Source organism: Phocoena sinus, chromosome 6 (assembly GCF_008692025.1).
Source record: "Phocoena sinus isolate mPhoSin1 chromosome 6, mPhoSin1.pri, whole genome shotgun sequence".
Lineage (NCBI taxonomy): Eukaryota > Metazoa > Chordata > Mammalia > Artiodactyla > Phocoenidae > Phocoena > Phocoena sinus.
In genome coordinates, this window is record NC_045768.1 from 108,093,423 (window position 1) to 108,119,204 (window position 25,782).

At 53.9% G+C, this 25,782-nt stretch overlaps 1 protein-coding gene across 1 annotated transcript in view; it reads right to left on the reverse strand.

Annotated features, from left to right (window-relative positions):
• Window positions 1-1,480: 1,480 nt before the first annotated feature.
• The window catches only part of FAM167A (family with sequence similarity 167 member A), a 35,086-nt gene continuing 10,784 nt past the window's right edge, over window positions 1,481-25,782 (reverse strand). Inside the window, exons 3-4 of the mRNA XM_032636409.1 lie at window positions 20,002-20,781; window positions 1,481-4,596 (exon numbers count right to left, since the gene is read on the reverse strand). Coding sequence (XP_032492300.1) covers window positions 4,333-4,596; window positions 20,002-20,370 — 633 coding nt within the window. The 5' untranslated portion in view covers window positions 20,371-20,781 and the 3' untranslated portion in view covers window positions 1,481-4,332. The remainder of the gene's footprint in view (window positions 4,597-20,001; window positions 20,782-25,782) is intronic.

Here is a 25,782-nt window from a genome sequence, read left to right on the forward strand (position 1 = left end):
AGTGGATATGCCACGTCTGCCGCACTTCCCCCATACTTTCTACATACATCTTGCTTAACACTTAAATCAGATCATACATCACTCCCCAGTTCAAAGACCTCAAAACACTTCTGGCCCAATCCCAGTAAAACCCAGACTCCTTACTCTGACCTACGAGGCTGACCCAACTCGAGCCGCACTGCCCACCACACTCCCTCCCGCCTCAGAATCTGGGTCCTTGTTTTTCTCTCCAGAACACTCTTTTTCCTGATCTTTGCATGCCTGCAGTTTCAGCTGAAATAGCACCTTCTGAGAGAAGCCTTCCCTGACCACGTGGTAAAAGCAGCCCTCTCCCACACAAGGCAGGACACTGCCGTCACCTTTTACCGTCTCTGTGGCACTTAAAAGTATTTAACTTGTTTCGAGGCCAAATTAGAGTCATTTCCCTTTGGGCTGAAAAAGTGTGCAGTCTTACCTGCAGGCGTGGAAAGGCCCAGTGGCTTCTCGAATGCCCTTTGAACTACACGGCCGATGGTGATGGCAGATCTCCAGGTGCCCATCCGTCCCTCAGCTCATGACCTGTGCTCCATGCAGCCAATTCATACTGGGAGCTCTTTGCAGGAACTAGATCCCAGTCACTCATCTGCTTGGTGTAAGCAGGTGATATGATCTCAAGGGACGGCTAGAGTGCTTCTCTCCAGCTGTTCCTTCTACAGAATGGGATTCCTGACACCTGCTCTGACCTGCAGACATGGACTTCTCCCGGGAATGAGAGACAGGAGCCATTCAAGACATGTCTTCCCTGCCTGCTTTGTCCCTTTAAAGGTTTTTCCAAGTGTCTGTAGACCACCTGTGTCAGTCTCCTGGAGTGTTCGTTAAAAACAGATTCCTAGGCCCCGTGCCAGAGCTGCGCACCAGAACCTCTGAGTGGAGCCCAAGAGTTTCCTGGGGCTGTGCATTTGCAGCAGGTGCCCCAGGTGACCCTCATGCAGGCTTCATTTTGAGCACTGCCACTTAAGATGTTGAAAAAGTTTGACACGAGTTCTCCACACAGGACAGTAATGCTAAGCCCCGTACTTGGACGATAGAACTGTGATTTGAAATACATGTCCTGTGGGTCCGCTATCCAGCAGTGCTCTGAGTTTGACCCATATATTCTGAATCCAATCAGAGTCACCTTTGGAAGTGGCTAATGTAAGAGAGGCTCTGGCCTTGGTCAAATTTAGGAATAATGAATGCCTGCATCTCTCAGTTTCACATCTTGAGCTCACATAGCCCGCACCGGGAAGCTCCTGATGGCGACACCACCAAGCAGCCCTCCTTGGGGGAAGGTGCCATAAAGGAAGGAGAGTGATTCAGGTGACTGTTCCTCCCTCCAGGCCTCCCTCCCTCCCTCCCTCCCTCCTCCCACTTCTTTCTCTTTCAATTTAGTGCTCGGCCCTGTGTGTTGTAACAGGAACAACACGTAAAAGGAAGCACATTTCTCCTCTTTATAAATATATTCTTTTGAAATATTTTAATTTCACTTTTTCTAACAGCAATATAGAAACAAACAATCATAAAAAATAAAATTATAAATTGTCCATCGATTACGTAATAGCACTTGGTATTGCTACAGGGAGGAGGCCTGAGGCTGGGTCAGGTCATCTCAAGCTTGCCCGGGCTCCCCAGGCCTGTGATCACTGCTGAGCCCACGAAGGCGTCAGACATCACCCTGCTAGGCAATGTCGTGGAGACTTCGAGTTTTACACGCAGGGGTCCTCGAGGGATGGCAGGGAGACAGGTAGATAATGAGTAAAACTGCAACAGTATCGTATACGCGTGGTAAAGCTGGAAGGCTGCCCTGGGGAGCTGGGCACGCAGGTTAGGCTGCGTCTGACTCGGGCGTTTCTTGACCCACAGGAGGCAGGGACTTCACAAGGCCGAACTGACTTGGTTAGTTGTCTGTGTTCGCCGTGGAAATAAGGACGCTAACAGACACCGGACAGTGAGTAAGAAAACACACCTGTCTTTTCCCCGCACTTCTCTTCCTGACTTCTCCTCCCCCCTTATCCCCAAATAAAATTCCCTTGGCATGAACTAAGCACAAAAGCTGAGACATCTAACCTATTCCAAAAAGTGCGCCTATTGCAAAACCTATTCCATCAAGTGTTCTTGATCTCAAAGAATCATTAGGTCAACTGAGCAACTAAATTGTCCAGTTGACTCCAACTCAACTGGGTTGACGAAATTCAGGTAAACCACTCAGCTGTGGCCGGACCCAGCTTTTTTAGTTACTGTAATGACTGGTTCCTAGAAAGAAAACTACTCGGTTTGGCCCTCTTTTCAGTTGTGGAACGCGCTTGCCTGTGTGGCTTCAAGTGTGTGTATGTGCACGTCTCTGAAGAGTGAGCGTGTGTGCAGGCTGGCCGGCCACCCCAAGACCTCGAGGGTTCTTCTGGAGGACGGCTGGCGGGCACGCCTCTGTAGGACTTGGCAGCGCTCAGACAGAACCCCTGAGGAGAGGCATCAACTAGCTAGAGAAAACCTCCCTCCTTCCTGCCTGGGGAGGAGCCGGCCTGAGGAGGCCTAGCCTTCCACCGAGGGCTTCTTCACGGACAAATGCCCTGTGCCTCAGACTTCTGCCACTGCTCAGAGCCGAAGGAAAAACAGATCTTGGCTACGTGGTAATACCGTCTTTGAAGGAAGTATAAACCCTCCGGCTCTTGGAAGCCACAAGAAAACAACCAAATTCTTTTCTAACTAGGGACCGATCATCCACAAACTCCCACTCCTGGCCCACAAGAGAAAAGCAACCGCTCCCCAGTGTGGGTCATGGTGTGTGTGTGTGAGCGTGCCTGGGCCTCACTGAAATTCTACAGGAAGACGAAGCGTGAAAGACAGAGCAACGGGATGCCTCACATCGACAACGGAACCCGGACGCAGTAGGAATCGTAACTCGGGGCGGGGGGTGGGGGGGAGGTCGGTGACGGGGCTGAGTGAGTGGAGAGTGGCAGTTGGCAGTTCGTGGGTTTGGCAAAGCATTAGTACCACCTTTGGGGTTCAAGTTCATGGATACGTGATCTGTGTAGCGTAATTAATAATGATTATTATTAACACATCAATATTCTACAGCCGCTAAAGAGCTGTGGAGCCTGAGGGAGACCACTCCCCTCCCCTGGCCTCACTCCCTTATGAAGCAGAGGGCTCGGCTAGATGGGTCAAAGGTCAGCCCACCCCCCCCACCCCCCCGCACGGGGCATTCTACTGGGGTAACTTGCTAACTTGCTGAGGTCTCAGTCCTTACCTTGCCGATCCTCCCACTTGTCTTGAGGGAGAATCTTCTAAAATCAAACCCTGAACCTCTGTACTTGACCTACCCACTGGCTTCGCCATTTGGACAAAAATCAAACAGTTATTGACAAGTTAGCCACAGGTTAGTAACAGTCTGATTCAATTAAAATTAGTTGTTTAAGTCAGGCACAGAAACTCAGTGGAGGCTCAGGGTGAGCTTCTGGGGAGGGCACGAAGGTGACGGAGGTGACACCGTCGGAATCCACCAGGAGGCCGCTGCTGCCCCCCCCCTCCCCGGGGAAATCCACTCCTAGGAGCTCCCCAGGGTTGTGGCGGGGCAGCAAAGGGGCTCTTTGGAGGTTGGGACTGGTGTACGTGGCCAGAACGGGCAGCAGAGGGCGGGTGTGCCTGCTCCCCCCCAGCTACACCGGTGGGACCACACACACTGCAAACAGTGTACCCCGCACTTGTAGGCCCGAGGTCAAAGACCTCATCCGGGGCACTGGCTGCGGCTCTGGGGCCTGCTTCCCCAAGCTCCACGTGCTATTCCTTTTGGTCTTCCTTTGCTGGTGGGTCCCTGTCGAGGCTGCTGAGCCACCCACTGAGGGTGAATTTGAGCCAGTACTTAGAGGACAGCAACAGTGACATGGGCGCGGCTGACATCTAATCACCTCCCCTTGGGGGTCGGTGCCCCTGGGGAAGCCTTCTGCAAGAATCACAGCTTTGGTCCCCCTTTGGGTTCCCAGGTCATAGCACCAGTGATTCCGGAAACAGGAATGTGGGTCACTAAGGGGAGGATGAGACGTGTGCCCTGGGGACCCAGGTCTCACTGAACAGCGGTTGCGGCAGCTCTTCTGCAGGACTCTTTGGGTATTAAACCAGGGCCAGGCATGGAGACACTGAGCTCCACAGCTGGGCCCTGAGAGCACGTGTCACAGGTCCTGGGGACGCCCTGCCTCCGGGGAGACCCGCTCGGGTAGCTGGGCCTCAGCTTCCTTCCCACGCCCCCCCACCCCCGCCGCCCCCCACCGTCCACCTCCCAAACCCTCCTTCCGGCTCCACCGCCCCGTTTAGGGCTTCTCAGCACAGAGAAAACCTGCGGGAGTTGATGTTCATCTTGGTGACCCCAATGAGCTTGAGTGGCGCGGAGAGACTGAAGGAGGAGGCGAGCGGGGCGTCGCAGAAGAGGTCGGACAGCTCGTCCCGCTCCTCCAGCTCGTAGGTGGCGTCGTTGAGCATCCGCCGGTGGAGGTCGCAGGTCTGCTCGATCTTCAGCTTGTGGATGTCACTGCGCAGGCGCATGAGCTGCCGGGCCAGCTGCTGGTCCTGGAGCCGCATCTCCGTCTGCAAGGGAAGACGGGGGAGGTGTCAGCACCGAGCTGGGCCGGCGAGAGGGGTGGGGGGGTCGGTGCTTCAGCTCCATAGTCCCGGACGGGCCCAGGCCTGTCAACAGGAGACCTAATGAGGGGCTTGCCATCACCATTTGGGGTCCACCTAGAGAGAACAGCCCGTTCCCGGCTCAGGGAGGTGAAAAGACACACAGAGTGAGGTGACAAATAAGGACGTGCTTGCCAAACAATCCTTTGTGCTAAGCTAGATACTGTGTCAAAATCCTTCTGGAAGACATGCGTGTCAGTCCTGGCTTAAAGGTATTTCCAGCTGTCTCACTGTTTACAGATATATATAGAGAGTAAGGGTATAAAGAATTGCGTGGGCATGATAAATACCAAATTCAGGCGTCATTTCTGTAGCGCAGTGGTTATCACGTTTGTCCAGATTCCGGAGCATGGTTGCCTTTGGGCAGGAAGCAGGGACTGAAATTGGGGAAGGTATTCAGGGGCTTCAACTCTATTGATGATGTTTTGTATCTCACGTTGCTGGTGGGTATGCCGTCACATTATTTTTTAAACATTTAAGAATGTCTGCGTTCTTAAGAATGTCTGTCTTAAATGCATTTTAAACATTTAAGAATTCGGCCTTGGAACCAAGTGCATTTCGGGGTGGAAAAATTAGCGACTTCACCGGTAAGCATTTCATTGCTCTGTTTTCTCTCTTCCGTGTTTTGATGTACTTCCACAGATCTCTTTTATACAGAGTTTACAGGTGAGAAAAACCAAGATAGAAAGTCTTGCCTGGGGATCAGCAAAGTATTTAATGGCAAAACGGGGTTAAAATTCATAGCGTACTGTTCATTAGTTTACTTCTCAATCCTTGGGCATCACAACCCAACTGTATTGCCAATCAGAAATTGTATTGATCTAGAATAGCGCCAAATCAATGCTGGCAGGCTCACCAGAGGGCAGCTGGTCATTCATTCACTTATTTGGAGCCTCCAGCCATGCCTAGAACTGGGCTAGGTGCTGCCTAAGCCCTTCTGAAGGAGATGGGGGTCCAATTTGTCTGAAAGTCAGTGCCGGCTCACACCACTGCTTTATTTAATATGGTCTTCTGTGAGTTTGGCTTGAACCACTTCTCTTTGGGGTATCCTGTAATTTGAAGATGGTTCTCTTTGAAAGCTAGGAACCCTATGGCTGAGATCTGAACCAAGGAATTGGCCTCTGGAATTGCATCTTCAATCTGAAAAGATCCTTTTAAGTTGGAGAATTTCAGTTTTGAGCAGGTGTCTGGAAGTACCTGTGAGATGTGGTCAGCAGGGAGGCCTGGTGGGGGGAAGGGGCCATTTTTCTATGGCCAATAGGTCTGGTCCAAATTCAGAGAACAATTTAGTGTTGAAAACCCATCAGAGTCAGCTGAAAGGTGGGGCGGGGGGTTTGATAGTAAAGCATCTGTCCAGGTTCCTTGGGCTGGACAAAGGCCACCTCGGTGGAGACACCTCACACGCCCATCGAGCTTGGAGGCGTTCGCCCCTGCATGAGGGGAAGGAAATGGCTTCCCGCGGGGAAGGTGAGGCATGTCCCTCCACGTGTTGGAGCCCAACACCAGAAGAGGCTGATCATTCTGGTTCCTCACTGAGCTTGGTCCTGAGGGCCCACCACAGCGTGAGCAGCCCACCCTAGGACTGGCTTGCAAGACGTATTTCGTTACGGCTCATGGATGTAAATCCACGTTGCACCTGATGCTCAAAGACACAGTGTTTGTTCCAGGGCTATGAGGAAAAGCAGCAGTGTTGGCCCCCTTCCCACCTACTCTGTGGGCCATACAGGAATTTTCCAAGGGGGACTCCACACTTAAACCCTAAACTGAGTTCCCGCTTAAGAGGTAACTCCACTGTAATCAAGCCAAATCCATATAGAAATGAGTTTTCTCAGCCCCCGAAGAAACCTAAGCAAAACGTACAGGGCTAAGAGGCTATTTTCCCCCCGGGATTTTTTCAATTGTGTTAGAGTACACAGAACATCAAATTTTACCATCTTAACCATTTTGAAGCGTTCAGTTCAGTGGCATTAAGTACTTTTACATTGCTGTGCAGCTGTCATCACCAACCACCTGCAGAACTCTTTTCATCTTGCAAAATTGGAGCTCTCCATTAAATAATAACTCACCATTTGCCCTCCCCCCAGCCCCTGGCAATCACTATTCTACTTTCTGTCTCTGTGAATTTGACTATCCAATTACCTTGTGTAAGTGGAATCAGTACAGTATTTACCGCTTTGTGACTGCCACGTTTCTCTCAGCATAATGGCCTCAAGGTTCATCCACGCTGTAGCACATGTTAGAATTTCCTTTCTAGGCCTGAATTATATTCCACTGAGTGTATACAGTGCATTTGGCTTATCCTTTCACCCGTGGATGGATGTCTGGTCTGCTTCCACCTCTTGGCTCTCGTGAATAACGCTGCTATGAGCACAGGTGCACAGTACGTGTTCAAGTCCCTGCTTTCCCTTCTTGTTGGGAGTATACCCAGAAGTGGAATTGCTGGATCCTATGCTAATACTATGTTGAATTTTTTGAGGAACCGCCATACTGTTCTCTACACCATTTTACTGCAGCCAGTAAATGTTTTTATTCCAGCCAGTCCAGAGGCAGGAGTCAGCCCCTCTTTTAGTTCTCCAGGAAATCACTAGTGATCCATGGGACTCGGATAAAGAGACATCACAGCAAACCACTTGCACACTTTGATTCTTCTGTCCTGAGTTTCCCGACCGCCACCCTCCCTGATGCCCCCTTTCTAGCCCCTCCCCGCTCTCAGAGCCTCACCACCCCTCACGCCCCCTTATCCCTTCAAGCAAAACCCAAGAAATCTCCCTCTTCCTCTTGCAGAGCAGCTTGATTACCGCCTTGAGCTACTTCTTCCCTCCCTTGGGGTTTCACCTTCCACCTTAGAAACAACCAGCCTCTCCTAAGAGCCATTCTTATCTGACTCAGAGAATCAAACATGTGTTGGCTACAGCCAAGCACTGACCACAGCACAGCTACTGCAACAGGGCTACGGGTCAGCTGCCACCCCCGTGGTGTGTGTGCTTTCTCACCCCGCGGGAACACACCCTTTAACCAAATACTATACCGCAATTAGAGGATTGCTGGAGTTACAGGCAGCGCCTCCGAGAATCCTACAAGTAACTTTACCCTGCAGAGGCAACAGGCCACCCTGGGAGCGGGGATTGAAATCGGCATATCCCACAGCTGAGCCTCTGCCAGGGAGAGCATTAAACTCATGTTGATAGTTGAGTCACCAGGGCCAGGTTTTAGGGCCAGCGTCTAAGTCTTTTTAATAAAGGCTCAAAACTGGGAGGCCCTGTCCAATTTCAACATTCTGCACCTAGGCCTGGAGAGAAAGGACCTACCTAGTGAAATTCTTACTCTTCTTTAACCAATACTATTCAGTTTCTCTGGTGCATTACTTATGATCTATTTGCTTCTTGCAGCTCTTGGAATGGACAGTGTCCAGGCAGACAGGAAAACAAAAATCCCAAGGTGATCAAGGGCATTTTGTTCAATCCCGATTTCTGAGGCTGGAATCTAAGCTATCCCAGCCCAACAGCCACAATTAGCCTCTGACTGATGCTGAAGAGAGAGACTGGGTATAAAATCCAGGCCGTTTTCTCGGAACATGCTCCCTTCTCTATGAGACTTAATCTTGAACCATGGAAAGAGTTTTCATAACCTGTCTCATGACTTAGCTCAACTAAACGTCCAGTTGTTGTTTTAATCAGCATTGTGTAGAAATGGAAGCCTGGATAAAACATGATTCATTATTTGACCTTGGGTTTGGCCTCTGAGAAAGAGCCAGAGACACGCTGTGAGGAAAGAACGTGAGGGTTGTCACTGAGGTGTGCTTCTGGATGACAACCTCAGATGCTGGGAAAAAATAATTTTTTTTTTTTCAAATACGCCCTAGAAACCAAACTGGGTTTGTGAATTGATTTCCAGGGGATGCTGTTGACTCAGGCAGAGGCTGGAACATGTTTTTCGGCCTCCGCTTGCTCTGCAGCCCCAATCTTGGCGCTGGGGCAGGTACAGGCTGAATCTGGGTTCTCCTGATGCCCCTGGAGCCATTGTCTGCCGGGAGGGAAAGTCAGAGCAGAGCCCCAGAGCCAGGACAGAGAGCAGGGGGTGCTTCAGGCCCCAGCAGGGACCCTCCGTCGCCAATGGCAAGAGTCAAGCTCTACATACTGTATGATAAAGTCTTCGGTTTTCAAACTTGGGAGGTCCTAGGCCAAGCTGCCGCCTGCGCAGGTGAGGCTGACCTTTGGGAGGGACAGGGTGGTGCATTCTGAAGGCCCCCAGGTCTGTCCCCCGAGGCTCTGGGTTCTAGTCTGCTTTGGTCTGAATCTTTGTGTCCCCCTCAAATTCATATGTTGAAACCCTAAAGCCCAATGTGTTGGTATTAGGAGGTGGGCCTTTGGGAGGTGATGCGGTCATGCGGTTAGAGCCCTCATGATAGGATTACTATTCTTATAAAAGAGACCCCAGGGGGCTTCCCTGGTGGCGCAGTGGTTGAGAGTCCGCCTGCCGATGCAGGGGACGCGGGTTCGTGCCCCGGTCCGGGAAGATCCCACAGTGAGCCATGGCCACTGAGCCTGTGCGTCCGAAGCCTGTGCTCCACAACGGGAGAGGCTGCAACAGTGAGAGGCCCGCGTACCGCAAAAAAAAAAAAAAAAAAAGAGATCCCCAGAGAGTCCCCTCATCCCTTTCCATCATGTGAGGACACAGCGAGAAGTCTTTAACTCGGAAGATGACACTCCCCTGACCATGCTGGGACCCTGATCCCAGACTTCTAGCCTCCAGAACTGTGATAATTGAATGTCTGTGGTTTATCAGCCACTCAGTCGGAGATGGTTTGCTGCAGCGGCCTGAATGGATGAAGACAGTCCCAGTCCAGCCTATGAGGAGATGAGTGGCCCGGGGCAGGAGATGTGACCCCTTTGTGGAAAGAGGATGCTCATCACCTCCCCCCACCTCATAAGGTTGCATCCTGGACATGAGGGAGCCCTAGAAGCCGTACACCCAAGAAAGGAATTCTGTGAGAGAGGAGAGACGGGAAAGACAGGCCCAGATGAGCACACCCACATTCACTTGTCAGCCTGCACTTTGGCATCCTTTCACGCCTCCCTGCCCCCCTCCCACTCTCTGCACTCAGCCCTGCAGTCAAGAGGCCAGCGGCCAGGTTTCTCCCCTTCTTCAGACCTTTCAAAGGTGCAACCGGCCCTCCTGGCTCCCTTGCTCTCTCCAGACTTGAACTCTCATTCTGAGCCCCTGGCGCCTTGTGGCAGCCACGCTGGGTCTGTGTCCCCTCCCCCAGAACCACTCCTTCCCACGCCACCATCCCCGTGCCCAGCTCAGCCCTTGCCCCCCAACCCTGCAGGCTGGGTGACACCCCAACCATAGGTACCTCTTACAGCAACACCTACACACAGCATTGCCTGTCTCCTCACCAGACAGTAAAACACGCAGGAGAGATCAGGCCTGGTGCTCAAAAGGCATGGCTGAGGTGGAAACACAAGTTGGAATAAAGTAATATATTTTTTAAGTTAAAAAAAAAAAAAAAGGCATTGATCGAATGAATGAATGAATGAATTCAATTCTCCTAGAGCCAGGTCTTGATTTTACACAGGTGGGACAATCCTAGGACACCATCCCTGACTTTCCCACCCAGGCTGCCCTCCAGGCCTGGGGAGAGGCCTCGAGTAGAATGAACAGAGCATCGGCTTGTGGGTCCAAAGTCCTTCACCACCACTCACCGGAGGTGCCCCTCTGGACAAGTTGCTCAAGCTGCCTGAGCCTCAATTTCCTCATCTGTGAAATGGGTGCAATAATAATGCCTGCCTGTTCTGAGAATTAAATAGACAAAACATATATAAGACACTTGGTCCGGGACATGGGGTTCCACAAATATTAGTTCCACTTTATCCATTCTCCATAGAGCTAAGCCGTCAGTTATTTTTTCTTATTTCCCAGACGACATTCTTAATCTCTCCTACTAGGTTCAGGAGTTCTGGAGGACAGTGTGAGTCTCCTTTGTTCCCCAACTGCCTGGGGCAGAACTAGTCACCAGCCCATGCTTCCCACACACTTTGGGGGTGATTGCTCACCCCTGACACCTGTGTCACCCTTCCCATTGTTATCAATACGAAGTACGGCTGGCTGGGCTGGTAGGGCAGTACTAGCATCTCGTCACCAAGTGGTCTGTCCAGAGTCAGAGCCAGTAACACCGAAGCACCTCAGCATTTGCCGTGGAGGCATCTCCCAGGCAAGGGTGTCCTCAGCTTGGACACGATGGGTTCAGGCCCGCAGGGTGGGCCGGGGACTTCCCCAACTTCCCTGCCACTGCCCTGGACAGCAAGTGTGGGGCCTTGCTGGGCAACGGCTAGCCCCGGGATGGTGCCCCCCTGTGCCAGGCTGCTGGAGTGGGGCCCACAGCACAGCTATTCCCCCTGAGCCCCAAGCAAGACTGCAGGGAGGGCTGGCCCCCCCGCCTCTCCTGCTAGGGTGTCTCTAGGCGAGAGAGTAGACAGAGATGAGACCCACCCCCCCCCCCACCCCGCACTTCCTGCTCTGCCATGAGCTCCTTGGGTTGCCTTCTGAACTTCCACCTGCAGGGAGCGCCCACCAGCACAGGCAGGAGTAGCGCTTCATTAAGGGATTGCGTGGAGATCAGCTCTAGCCAGGGCCATTGTCAAATGTGATGGAACAGGGCTGAGGTGCCTGGCATCCTTAGGGAGCCCCCAGAAGACCCCTGCAGCAACTGTGTGGGGACTTCTAGACTTTTCTTGGGTTCTGGGCTCCCCGGCTTGGAAACGGATGGGCTGGGAGTTTCACGTCTGACACCGAGTGAGCCCAGGAACCAGCCAGGATCCCTCACTGCCCAAGAGTCAGGAAGCGAGCCCTGTGGAACTAGGTCTCCTATGAGTGATTAAGGTGCCCCTGCACCTGCAGTTTCTATATATAGAGTCCCACCTGTGCTTTCCAAAGGAAGTGAAGCAAATCTGTTCTCTGCAAGTGTGAGCAAGGCCATTAGCTCTCCCAAGTTATTTCACGCTCCGTTACCCTGGAACCTGCCTCCTTAGAGGGAATGATGGTTTGGGCTTCACCCCGAGAGGGGCCTCACAGCAGCCTCAGTGCTGGGCTGGACTCAGAGCCCATCTCAGGAGGGTGTCTGCTGTGCCCGTGGGGCGTCTGTGACCTGGCTCCCCTTCACATGCCAGAGTTAGGGGGTGAGTCCGAGCACACCCTGGGTGCTCGGGAAACCTCGGGGACTGCTGAGCGCCATGCAGTGTGTCCAGCACTGACGTGGGGCCGCCGGCCGGAGCGTGGGAGAGGCCAGAGAGGGCAGGGGGAGCCCCCGAGCAGCACCTGCTAGTGGACACTTGCAGGACCTCTCCACCCATCTCCCTCTCTGGCTGAAAACTGAAGGCTCACCACCCCTTGGGTTCCTTCCTGCTCGAGCACCGATGGCTCCGTCCATAGTTGTAACCAGCACTGCGCGAAGCAGTTGCTCTGGCAGGGGGAGGCTTTGTCCTCCTCAGTCCCTGTGCCGGGGGTGGGGGTGGAGGTGGGGGGGGTGCCCGCCCTGGGGGGAGCCACGTGGGAGGTAGAGAAGCCAGGGCTGCCTGCCACCCGGGCCCCTCCCTGGCTCCTGGGCACCTTGGGGCCTGGCCTGACCCTGCCAGCGGCCGGGAGCGGTGCCCCCCGAGTGCCAGACCCTCGGTGCAGCTCTGGAAACCATCTCCCTGCTGTCGAGGGCTTAGCCACCTGGAGGGAGCCTTGGTGGCCTTTCCCTGGCTTTTGTCAGCTTGCTGGCTGAGTCTGGCTCACGCCTGAGCCTGGGGACGTGGCCAGCACCTCAGGGCAGTGCCGGCTTTTCAGCCCCTGGAGGAGCCCCGGGGCAAGGGTGGGTCCAGAGCCTGTAAAATAACACACCCCTCAGAAACGGACAGTCCAGCCCAGGGGCACCTCGGACGTGAACAGTCCCGAGACCCTGTGTACCACCCTCTGTGTCAGGATAACGAGTGTCCTTCTCAGAGGCAGGAGAGTGCCTGAAAGAGTGCAGAATCGGGAAGCATTGGAGAACAACGGCCCAGAGTTCCAGGAGTTGAGACAGCGTGTTGACTGCTCGACTCATGAGCTACGTCTGAGGTGTTGACGGCCCAAAGCCTCGTGAAGCTCTTCTGACCTCGGGAGCCCCTGGCTGGGCAGCAGGGGCTCTGAGGCCGGCAGACCTGGGCTCCAATCCCTGCTCTGTCTGCTGGCTGACCACAGGCGAGTCACTTTACCTCAGTTTCCTCACCCATAAAATGGGGGTGGTGTTAGTGCCACCATAGAAGAGGCACATGGATCTGCGTGCATAGTGCCTGCCCAGCCCACCTCGGGAGCCCAGCAGGTGCCCTCTGCCCTCTGTGCCCGCCTCGCTGTCCCGTCACAACCCCCTGCCGGGTAGGATGTATAATCTCCGCTTTACAATGACAAAACCCAGGGCCAGGCTAACGGGGTTTCCTGAACTCACACAGCCAGGATGAGGTAGAACTTGACAGGACGTCTGATCGAGTCACAAACTGCATGCTTTGCTGACTCCACCTGTGACCGGTTACTGGCCCCGTCACATTAGAATCACCTGCAGGCACATGGGAAGTCCCAGCCTTACGGCATCTGAATTTCCACAGAGGGCTGGGAGGGATCCCTGGTTGTACCCAATGCACTGGGTGCCTGATCCAGCAGTTACTACACACTAGCCTGGAGGGTAGTTACCACAGCTGGGAGGGTGCCCCTCCGAGGAGCTGGGTTTTAATTATCACAGGACAATGGGAATGGGAATAAGGAGAAGGCTAATGTCAAGCCTTGGAGACGTGGATTTGGTTGCTAAGGAAGTTAGGGATGTGTACTTCCCTTTGGTTAATTTCAAAGTCCACCATGCCTGGCACTCGGTGATTGCTCAACATGGGCCTCACACCCCAAAGCATTTGGGGACTACATTTACTGTTCCTCTAGCATAGCTCTTGTCTCACGGTGTCACTGTTTACATGTTTGTCTCATCCACAAAGGGGGGCCCCATAAAGATAAGGGCCCTGTCCCCACCGGCACCAGCACCTAAGCCCAGGCATTTGGTCAACACAGCTCGTACTGAACGAACAAGTTGGATCGAAGGACGCCCGCCTGCCTCTTACAGCCCCAGGACCACCTCGCGCTGTTCTTCTGGTTAAGTGCGGCCATCAGGCCTCTAGCCCTTCCCTCTCCCATCCTCTTCTCTGCATGGCAAGGTGGCCAAGAGATGGAAAGCAGGCAGGATCTCCTGATTTAGAGCCACCTTCATCCCACTGGTCAACAGTTCCCACCTAATGCCGAGTGGGGGATGTCTAGCGATGGCAGATCCCATTTTTTATCTTTTTCTAGGAGATCCGATGCCTTATTTAACCTGGAAGCTATGAGGGGAGGCATGTGTGCCAATTACACTGGCAAGAAGAGGACCTTAGTTCTTTCCCGTCTTTTGTCTTTTACTTTTATAATCTTTTTTTCTCCCTAATCATATATATTTCTATTTTAGAAATTTCAGAAACTACAGAAAAGTCCAAAGGATAATATCAGCTCCCAGAAATAAAGATCATTGATGTTTTGGAGTATTTCCTTTGTAGGCCCCTTTGTTTAACAATTCTTTAGTAACCGCTAAAGGGCGGTATCTGGCCAGATTAACGAGATAGGCTTCCCCGGGCAGGAGTGGATGGGTGGAAAGCCCCTGCTAGCCTCGGGCAAAGTGACACCTGGGCTAGAAACTCTTGTGCATCAAACCCCAGGTCAGCCAGCAGCCCTCCGGGTAGCTCTGAGCAAGGTATTATCCTCATTATGGACCGGGCATGGCTGCCCCCATCCCTGCCATAGGGTTGTTATGAGGTGTTGCTAATAACTCTCTGTTACACGTGTCCCTTACACGTGTCCCGTTCTAAAATCAAGGCCTGATTTTTTTTTTCAGCCGCGCCACGATCTTAGATCCCCGACCAGGGATTGAACTTGCGCCCCCTGCATTGGAGGGTAGGAGTCTTAACCACTGGACTACCAGGGAAGTCCCCCCATTCTGAAATCAGCAGAGTTTCAAATGCAGGCTTTTTGACAACTCGTGGGCCCACTGACTTGAACATCTGATGTGAGCACCTGTACCCAGTACAAAGGAAAGAGATCTGGGTCCAGAGCCAGGAGATGCAGGTCTGTGTCTTGGCTTAGCCACACCCTTACATGTGACCTTGGGCAAGTCACTTCACCTCTCTGACTCTCAGGCTCATCATCTTTCTGAGCCTCAGTTTTCTCATCTGTAAAACGGGAACAGCAAATACCTCCAAGCCGTCTCACTCAGATACTGTATGTAAACGTGCCTCGAGGACCATAAAATGCTCCCTCAGATGGGCAGGGTTAACGTGGCTATCACCTTCACGCCTCTCACCTCCATCCCCATTAGAAGATGCTCAGTGAGCTCGAACTGTCATTTGGCCGCTATCATTCGGTAGCAGTGGATAACACTGGCCTCAGAGGGCTGTGCCTGGACACACCAGTCACCTGCTTGTCAAGCGGGTAGCACAGGCAAGAGAGGGTTAACCCGGAGAGGCCAGCTGGGCCCAGGGCTACGGGCCTCCTGCCATGGCAGGCCTTAGAATAATTAAAACTTGTCAGATTTCCTTTCCCTTTTTCTAACAACCATAAACACCTTTTTGGCGTGGGGTGGGGGGGGCTCTGTCTGTGGGGATCAAACACCTGCATGAGGCTGAAAGAAAAATACCTGTTGACGCCAGGGATTCTCGCCACAAAGACAACGCCTTAGGAAGCTGGAATGTTTTGTTTTGGTTTTAGTTTTGGCACCGCACAGGCCAAGTAGATGATTTCTCCCTTTTCTTTATCCTTCATGTTGGCAAGGGGAGCGTTTTAGCAGGACTAAAGAGAGAGGCAGAAGGGAGCGTCCCTTTTTCTCTTGGGCTGCAAGCTCTGGGGGCCAAACGCAATCAGAGGTCTGTGACATGTTCTGAATTTCAGGCTCAGCTAGAACCCACAGCTTCAGGGCCACGTCCTTTCTAGCTCACCCCTTCCTGAAGCATTGCCCCAGCCCCACTCCAGGCCACTTGGACCTAGTGAGGCCACCCTGAAGGTGGAAAGCTGGAGGCTGTGGCCTCAGGCAGTGGGAGCAGCCTGGATCAAGCAGAGTTGCAGAGGGCCACTTCACTAGGCTCTGAGTTGGTCTCCCCAGTAAACGATGCTGGGTCTCAGCCTGGGGAGTCAGGTGGCCCGAAGCTGCCCTGCCTCCCATAGCCGGATGGTGACACCTTTCCTGAATACACAGGGAGCTGAAGGTCAAGCCTTCCTGGCTGGAGGAGCAGTGCCAACAGGGCTTAAGGATTCCCACCCTCCTCGTACCCCCAACATGTTACTCTGAAGGAAAACCCTCTACTTGCAGGTCTCTGGCGGTGTCAGGAGCGACTGCACTTTCCCTGCAGTGAAAGCTGAGAGGAAGGGTGGACCCTGAGGGAGCTGCTAGGACCCTCTCTGGCCTTGGAAATAAGCCAAGATTCAGGCAGTCGCTCTCTGCCTTTGAGCTAACCTCCTAGGAGATAGGGTCGGACCGCCCATCCTTCCAGACCCGACATCGCCTGCCTCTAGGAGGGTCAGCGTTGACAAGAACCTCGCTGGTTTCATCAACTGCTCCGGTATAAGCTCTCGATGGTCAGAGACCCGTTCAGGGCACAAACCCACGACTGACCCCGAACTCCCAGCCAATTGAGTATGGCATCACGTGGGGCAAACAGCTACACAGCTGACTGAATTACAGATTTTTCATGTTTCCTTGGCCACGTCAAGAGAAAAGACAAATTTGCACACGGGTCTGATAAATTGGTAGAGAGAGCCTGCCTGGGTATAGAGAAAACTTGACTCTGGGCTTAAAATAAAACAAAGGTTATTTGAAACCACTTTTGAAATCACTATTTTTAAAAAACAGGTTAATTTTTAATGACACCTTCAATGAGTTACCGGATGATGAATTAGGGAAAACAATGACGTGAAGTTTAATGTTTTGACTGAGAGTCAAAACAGGAGTGTGGGCGTGTTGATCCAATGTTCAACTCTGTTTTCAAGTCAGTCAAAGGATTTTATAGGTCGCCTTTGTTACTCTTTAATCTCAGAAGCGGGCAGAACTGCACATTTCAGTTGGCCTGCCTGCTGGTCTGCATCTGGGCTGCTCTGACCTCAGACTTAAAGTCTTTTGAACTAATTCAGCTCTTGGACCATTCGGTGTGGGACGATGTGGCTTCATCCCCGGAGCCCACTGGCTGAGCCCAAGCCCAAAGGACAGTTACAGCAGGGACAGGGTTCAGGGCACAGGCTTGGAGACCCTTGGGGGTTCCCTCTGAGGTCCCTTCTTGGTTCTCTGACCCCAATCTTGCCTGCCTTTCAGTCCTTGATTCTCAAAGTGTGGTCCGTGGACCAGCAGTACAGCAAGTACTACCTTGGCGCTTGTTGGAAATTTGGAATCATGGACCCCATCCCAGACCTGTAGGATCAGAATCTTCATTTTAACAAGATCAGAATCTTCCCATTAGAGTTGGAGAGTCTTTGCTCTGAGAGTTTCTCTACCTGCAGCTGGAGGAGGCCTGCCCGATGGGGCCCTGTGGGAGGGACACCTCTCACCCCCTGCCTTTCTCCCCGAAGTTCTACTCTCACTGGTGAAGGCCGAGTTTACCACTTATTAGTCATATAATTCTAGGCAGGTCGTCTGACTCTACGAGCCTCAGTTTACTCATCTGTATAACGGAGACATAACAGCAATCGCACAGGTCTGCTGTAGGAACAAAAGAGACCACAGCGTGAGGGCTGGACTCTCAATTTTGTTTCTCCCTCTGCCTCACCTATCGACTGCCAACATCTTTGTGAAGTCATGGAACAAAATCAACTGCCTTTGGAAGACACTGTGTAGTACAGTGGCTAAGAAGAGCCTGGGCGAGGCAAACAGACAGGCCACTGATCAAATTTCTACCCTCTCACTTATTGCTACATTCCGCTCTGAGCCTCAGTTTCCTCTTCTGTAAAATGGGGCAACGGGAAGGTGATGTGACACTCAGAAGAGCTAAGTCATGCATGTGAAACACGGTAGTCACTCAATTGGTAAGAAACCTTGATATTATTATTAGGCTTATTACCCACCTTTGGTAGCACAGAGAAGTGGCATGGAAAGGGGGAAAATACGCAGATATAAAGCATTACTAATGATGCCGATGTTCACTGTATTTATTTACAGCAGCCTTAGGCAGCCACGTCAGTCCTGATGATTAACGCTCCTCTCCCTGCCTGTGGAGTATGACTCCATATGTCACCCCTGGGTGCCCTTGGCCTGGTCCACCTTCCTCCCCTCGGCCAGTGCACTCCGGCCGGGGCACTTCACGCTGCTTGGCTTGCAATGGGCTTGGCGAGAAAAATGAGCACGGCCTGTAGGTCTATGGCAGCGGTTCTCAACCCAGGCTGTACTCTGAGAATAGCTTGAAAAACTACTGACGCCCGGGGCCCACCCCCAGATGTTGGTTTGACTGGTCTGGGGTGTGGTCTAGGATTTGGGGGTTTCAAGGCTTCCCAGGTAAGTGTAACATACAGCCAGGGTTGAGGGGCGGCTCTCATCCGGCGGACCTGGGGGACAACTTGAGAGAATGCCCTATTGGTTCACACCCAGGAAACTCCTTCTCTGATTTCCACCCCCAACGGGGACCCATGCGGGTTGCTAACCTACTTAGAAAGTAAAAGCCTCCACTCCCAGAAGCAATCAAACCTCAAATGAACCCAATGCCAACTAATTGAATCCTTGATTGATGGGACTATTTTTTTGTTCCTCTTTATGAAAACAAATCAAAGCAGTGCAGCCTCAAGGACTTAAAGAGCAGCTTCGTGTCCATCCGTCCTCACCTCTTACATGCCCCGAGAGCACCCAGTGGCGATGGGGAGTCTGGAGACGCAGCGCGAATCCCCAGCGGCCGCGTCTTCTCTGCAAGCAACTAACACTCCAGTTACCAGGACAGACATAGTGGAGACGTGTTTTGAGAAACAGTCTCAACATCAAAGATTAAAACCAAAAAAGATGTCTGATTAATCAGATACTTGAGTCCCTGAGCCCTCCTGGCCCCAGTTCTTTACCTTAACTCACAAGGAATTCCAGACCCCAAAGGGGATTTATTTTTCAGGATTCTGCCCAGCAAACCAGGCAGGCCTCTGCCTACCCTGTGGGACCAGGAGTTACTGGAGGCTCTGGAAGGCGGCTGGCCCTTGGTTGCTGGCTCACCTGTGGCCAGAGTAGCCCGACTGGGCAGCTGTGACCTGGGCTGCAGGTGATGGGCTGGGTGGGGCAGGAGTTGAAAGCACACGACTAGCGTCACACCTGGCTCTGCTGAGACACCACCATGCCCAGGACCAGTGGTTCTCCCCTGGGCGACGGGCGCACAGCTCTGCATGCCAACCCCCTTCTCATGTGCTGAGCGACGCCCCTGATGGGAGCCTGCCGTGCCCATGGGCAGAAAAAAGGTCGAGCTGCTGGCCCCAGCTCCCAACGCATGCCCAGTGCTCACACTTATTCCACCTGGATGCCCTCCCAGCTCTGACGTCTGGGCAGTTTCCTACTCAGCCTCCGAGCCTCAGCCCAAAGCCTTCACCCCCGCCAGGCCTGATCAGCCACGCTGCCCCTGGGCAGCTCCCTGTCTACCCGTCAGTGTGGGCAGAGCGCTGCTGGGCTGAGCCCGAGCTACTTACAGCAGCGCCCGCGCTGCCCTGTGCTTGCCTCACGCGGCCCCGCTACCCAGAGCAGCGCCGTGGGGCAGGGGGTGCCTGCTGAATGAAGGGCCACAGGACCGGCCAGCAGCTTGGGCAGGTGGCACGGTGACAGGGATTCAGAGAGGAAGAGGGGCAGTCACAGTCCAGGAAGGAGTGTATGGGACTCTGATGCCAGGAGTGGCGCTGGGGACACCTTCAAAACACAGGCTCCGGGGGACTGCCCTGGCGGTCCAGTGGTTAAGACTCCACACTTCCAATGCAGGGAGTGAGGCTTCCATCCCTGGTCGGGGTACTAAGATCCCACATGCTGCAAGGCGTGGCCAACAAACTAAAAATAAAAAACACGGGCTCAGGCTCTCCACAAGGACCTGTGGTTGGGGGCTGATGGGCACATGGACCACATATACCCACACAGTAATGAGGCCCAGCCTTGACTAAACAGGAAAATGTGCCGTTGGCAGGGGCAGAGATGGGGGAGAGACAGAGAGACAGGGGGTGGAGACAGAGACAGAGACAGAGAGAGAATGGCATCTTTTCTGGGGCTTCCTGGAGGGACAGCCCCTTACTCACCAGTTCCTTCCTGAGCCAGGCTATAGCTTCATCGATGCTCTCGAAGCCCTCCAGCCTGCCAGTGCACGGGGCCCCATCATCCTGGCTGGCCATCCCATGAGGCTGAGGATGCCGCCTGGGCGCTCCTGGGGGGCGCGAGGGCCCCTCTTCCACACAGGCCCGCTGCCCGGCCACCGGCCTCGGGAAGGGCCACGTCTGCTCCTCCAGCCTGGCCTGCCATTCCAGGTAGGAGGGCCTGCGGGTCTCCAGCCTCAGTTTCTCCGTGAGGGCCTTCAGGCTCCGGAGGTGGTCATCGGGCGGCGGGGCTGCGCCTGCCGGCCCTTCTTCCCCACTGGCTGCGTCTTCTCCTCGGATCTGGGGCACAGACATTCTAGAACCTGCCTGGGCAGCCAGACATGGGAGGTGGTGGAGGGCACCTTGGGAGTCTTGGTGGGTGGCAAGGTCGGGTCCTGCTCTGGAAGGGTCTCACCCAGCTGGGGCCGAGGGTCTCGAGGGCATCGCTAGGACAGGCGCAGCTCCCGGAGTCCAGAGGGAGGACGGCGAAGCTGCAGTGTCCACTGGAGCAGCTGCAGACAATCTGGGTTTAAGATGCCGTGGGCGCCATGCTTTGCAAGATGCAGGAACAGACAAGCGTTAGCAGGAATCTTTGGAGGCAGCTTTGCCAAGAAGATCTATCAGTGCTGGAGGCGAAGGCAGATTGAAGACCGGAGGGGATGCGGGACAGAGCCCTCTCCTCACAGGGAAGGGCAGGCGGTGAGAAGCGGCTGGCTGGTGTGAGGCCTGCAGGAAGGATTGGAACGATGTCAGTGCTGACCCCTCCCCTTGATGCAGCCTCAGAAGGCGACACTGAGGCTCAGAGAGGCTCAGACACGGGGCTGCTGACTGCTAGTTCAGGACTGGAAGAGAGGCTACTTCAACGCCCTAAGTCCATGCAAAAAAGTTAATCATAAAAGCGTTCACTTTGTACAGTGTCTCACCCTGTATGAAATGTTTCCACCTCTATTATCTCATTTACTCCTCACTGCAAGTCTGTAATTACTTCTTTTTGTCCCCATTTTACGCAGAGGAGCCTGAGTCTCAGAGGTTAAATGACTCACCCAAGAGCTCCCGCTGATTAGCACGGACAGAGCCGGTCTCAGGCCTCTCTGAGCGCAGGCTGTCTGGAGGGGCGGAGGGGGTCCCCATGCAGACGCAGGTGAGCCTTGGGTCCAGGCACCCCCTGACCCCGCCCCGCCCCGTCCACCACAACCCTGTCCTAGGCTCCAGCCCTATCGGGGCAAGCCCTCCTGCACACTCTCAGCTTCCTTCCCCAAGAACAGCACCTTATCTCTCAGCTCGTCAGAGGAGGAAGAAAGTAAACCTGCAGCAGCTGGGGGAGATTGTTAAACGGAGCGAGGCTGTGACTCACCTTCTAGAAAGACGGTTCTCACATTCACCTAAAAGGCCCACACAGCAGCGCCTCCCGGGGGGCCGGGGCTGCAGTCTTCTGATCCGCTTTGGCCTTCCCACCCCCAGGGAGGAGGTGTGAGCCAGGCCCTTGCCCCATAATTTGGAGTCACAAGGCAGAGGAGTAGCTCTGAGCCAGAATTAGGCCCCCGGCTCCCAGCCTCCATATCCCACGGTGTCTGGCAGGTGGAGACGGGCCATCAGAGTAGGAGACATTTGACTTGGGCCAAGGAGAGGAGCCCTTGGCTTTCAGGGTGAGCTTTAAAAATCTGTGTTGAGGGCGTGCCGCCGTGAAAAAGACTGAATCAGTCTGGAACAATGTCCAAGATAAAGCGTACATGAAACAAAATATATATTCGCAGCCTGGAGAGGATGCCACCCTTGGTGTGGAAAAGGCGGGGGAGGAAGAGATTTTTATTGACTTGTGTGTGCCTGAGGAGAAAAGCTGAAACTAAGAGTTGTGATTGCTTGTCTGGGGTGACGGGGACCAAGCATGGGGCGATGGTGGGCAGGCTGGGCCACCAGAGAGACTGTGGGCTCCTCTCTCACTGAGGCTTGGAGCTACTCAAGAAGAGCTGAGCTTGCTGTCTTTCCGGATGGTTCCTGCAACCTGCAGTGGCATCTAACCAGAGGGATGCTCTGAGCCTGGCCCCGGGAATGAGAAGAAATCTTCCACCCCAACCAATGGCAGGGAAACCTAGCTCCTGCCTCCAGCCACACACATGAGAATCCCCTGAGGAACCTCCCATGGCCATCCCAGGGGTCCTGATTCAGTAAGTCCGTGGCTGGACTTAGGTATCAGCATATTTTAAAGCTCCCCAAGTGACCTGAGATGACCAGGGTTGAGAACCGCTGGTCTTGAGACAGAAACACTTGACTTGGGATCAGATGGTCTGGCCGTAGGTGCTGCTAGGCTAGCCGAGCCTCAGTTTCCTCACCTGTAAAATGGGGGTGATAATACCAACCTCCTAGGTTTGGGGGAGTGGCACAACTAAGGTTTGTATGTATGTACCCTCTGCAGGCTTAGCATGCCCTGCAAATCTGGGGTATTCTCATGGGGGTCTTCTGTGCAGCCTCACCGTCACACAGGCTTCTTAAGAATCTCTCCAAATCTAAAGACCTATGAGCCCCAGTCTGGGGCCCCTCCCAGGCGCCGTCTGCCTCTTTGCTGAGGTGCCAGAGTCTGTTTGGAGTGTGCCGGGGTGGTGTTAGCCTACAGGGCGTGCTCCACTGACCAGGAGCGCTGGTTATTTCCAGCGAAGCTTTTTGGAGAGGATCTAGTTGCAGATGAGCCCTGAGATTTGTGAGCAGAAGAAGCTGCTGGGACGTCTGTCTCCCTCCCCCTTTCCGCCACCTACACCCTGCCTGCAGAGGGAGGACCTGTTAGGAAGGGTCTTCCTTCGGCGCCGCGGGGTAGGGGGCAGTGTGGAGGGGACAGCTACGACTGCCTTCTTGTAGCTGCCTCCTGGGCAGGGGGTGGGGGGTGGGGGAGCTTATTTTAATTAGTGGTTTCTAAATCAGTTCAGAGAAGACCAGCACAAAGGCGTCAGGATGGCTTGGAAACACTGGCGGGAACGCCAGTGCGCTGAGAATCAGCGGTGCTGATCCTTGATCAGCTGAGCTTTAGCGAGTGTGCACGTCCTCTCTCTCCAGTCTCAGAGCTGCCCTGAGAAGCAGGAGGGGTCACCCCATTTTGAGAATGGCAAAATCGAGGCTGGGAAGGTTGAGGGACTCGGGTCAGCCTCTTTCTACTCCAGAGGGCATAGGCCTTGGGGTCAGTCCCCCAAGGTCCCAGTTCTGTGATCTTGGTCATGTGGCTTCATGACCACTCTGTGCTTCTGTCTTCTCCTGACAAGTGGGAAGAACCAGGGCCAGCTATGTAATTTGTTGGGGTTGGTGCAAAATGCAATCAGGGCGCCTCATTAAAAAGTACTAACTAAAAAGATTTTCCGGCTTCCCTGGTGGCGCAGTAGTTAAGAATCCACCTGCCAGTGCAGGGGACACGGGTTAGAGCCCTGGTCCGGGAAGATCCCACATGCCGCGGAGCAACTAAGCCTGTGCGCCACAACTACTGAGCCGTGTGCCACAACTACTGAGCCCACGAGCCACAACTACTGAAGCTCGTGTGCCTAGAGCCCGTGCTCCGCAACAAGAGAAGCCACTGCAATGAGAAGCCCGCGCACCGCAACGAAGAGCAGCCCCCGCTCGCCGCAACTAGAGAAAGCCCGCACGCAGCAACAAAGACCCAATGCAGACACAAATTAATTAATTAATTTAAAAAAAAAAAATTTTCAAGGGCCCTGTGGGCTGCCCAGGTCCCTGGCTCACGAAGCCGCAGCCCCAGGGTAATAACATCAACCTCACAGGTCATTTTGAATATTACATAAGGTGACAAATATCGAGTCCTTAACAGTGCCTCGTCTACAGTAAGCCCTAGACAAAGTGACGCTCACTGGGGACGTGGCAAAGGCAGAGAGCCCGAGGAGGGAAGCCATAGGATGCTGCCAGACCTGGGGCCTGAGGCATCTGGAAAAACAGGGCCAGATGGTAATCCGACCAGGCCCAGGCATGCCCCGCCAGGCAGGCCACCGGGCTGCAGGGGAACACGAAATTCCTGAAGCAGGAGACAACCCCCTGGGGCACGTCAGCCTTCCTGCAGCAGCAACATGCCAGCGCTCGGGACCCACGCAGCACACAAGGACTGCTGTTCAAACACGCTCCTGGCTCGCTCTGGGCGCACGGTTGCTGCCACGAAGATTGCCGTGCCAGCCGTGAGCTAATCCCCCCAGCTGCTGGGGGAGCCAGGTGGGCGCAGCCCAGTCATTCGGCCAACACCCCATCTCATCATGACCTAGTCTGTCCACTTGGACAACTTCCAAACCCACTTCCTAGATGGGCTCTGCGGGCAGGGAAGGATGCGCTGACCCATTCTCTTACTCTCTCTGTCTCTCCGTCCCTCTCTCAAGGGACACTCCCTCCCTCCCTCCCTCTTGCCCTACGTTTTCCTAAGAAACTCGAAGCCACTCTCTCCCTGTGTGGATCCCCAGGCTCGGGCCTGCTCCTTCCACTACGGGGTTCTCATTTCTTCTCCATGATACGCAATCCTTCCAACACTGAGTACCAGGCCCTGTCACGGCCCCCGTGACTTTGCACAAGCTGTTCCCTCGGCCTAGAATGCCCTTCCCTCCCTTCTCTGCCTCAGTTCTCAGGGATTTTCCCCTTCAAGTTTTTCTTGACTTGCCCAAGCTGTGTGTGCCCCCGGGGATACAAGGAGACCACATCGGGCAAACAATTATGTCATCCCAACATTAGCTGACGCTTACTCAGAGCAGGTCATTCCAGACATTGTTCTAAGAGCTAATGTACACGAACACATTTAATCCTCACAATACCCCCACGAGGCGATATTATTCTTGTCTCCATGACCCAGGTGAGCAGACGGAGGCACAGAGAGGTTGAGTAGCTTGCCCGGGGTCACAGAACTAAGCGCAAAGGTGGGATTCAGAGCCCTGCGGTCCGGCTCCAGGCTGGCTCATAACGCTGGGCTCAGCGGCCCTCTCGGGCCACAGCATTTCTACCAGGAACTTTCTGCATGGTCTCCTCTGTCGGACTCTGAGCTTCAGGAGGGCAAGGACCAGGCTCTGCACCCTGGAACCCCCAGCCCTTAGGGCCAAGCTGCTCTCTTTAAATGTTTGTGAATGAACAAGCAAAGAGCCTCTCCCCCCGCATCTGGATGGGCTCAGAGAAGCAGAGGGGATCTGGGCTACCCCACCTGTCCTCGCGAGACCTGCCCTGACCTCGGGCGCCTGGACACAGGCTGTCAGGCCCAGCAGCGTGAGGTGAGGGGACTCCTGCCCAGTGTCCCCTCCCTCCCCTGGAAAAAGCATTTCTGTTTCCTGGAAGGAAGTCACAGCTCTCGCCTCAGGGTGGCCACATGACTCAAACTGGCCCATCAGAGCCCCCCTGGGTGGCTGTGTCAGAACCACCCAGAAGCTGGCCGTGGCCCCGCTGCTCACCACAGGGAGAGGGTCTGCCTAGCAAACGAAGCCAAGCAGATGAGATAGCTTGAGGCCCTCAAGTGGGCCCTGTGGGAAGCAGTTCCACCTGACCTTGATTATAGAGCCTTGATATATCCTCCTACTTTGAAGCGGGTTCCTGACACTTGGAACCAATATAAGCGTGTGTTGGACAAAGGACATAAAATGACTCAGGGGGTGTTTGCTGACAGCTGAGCATGAGGCTTGAGCTTGGCCAATCAGTTGCTCAGGCCCAGGATTCTGAGTCTGGGGCATGTGAGGCCAAGATGGAGGGACGTTGAACCTTGGAGGAAGATGT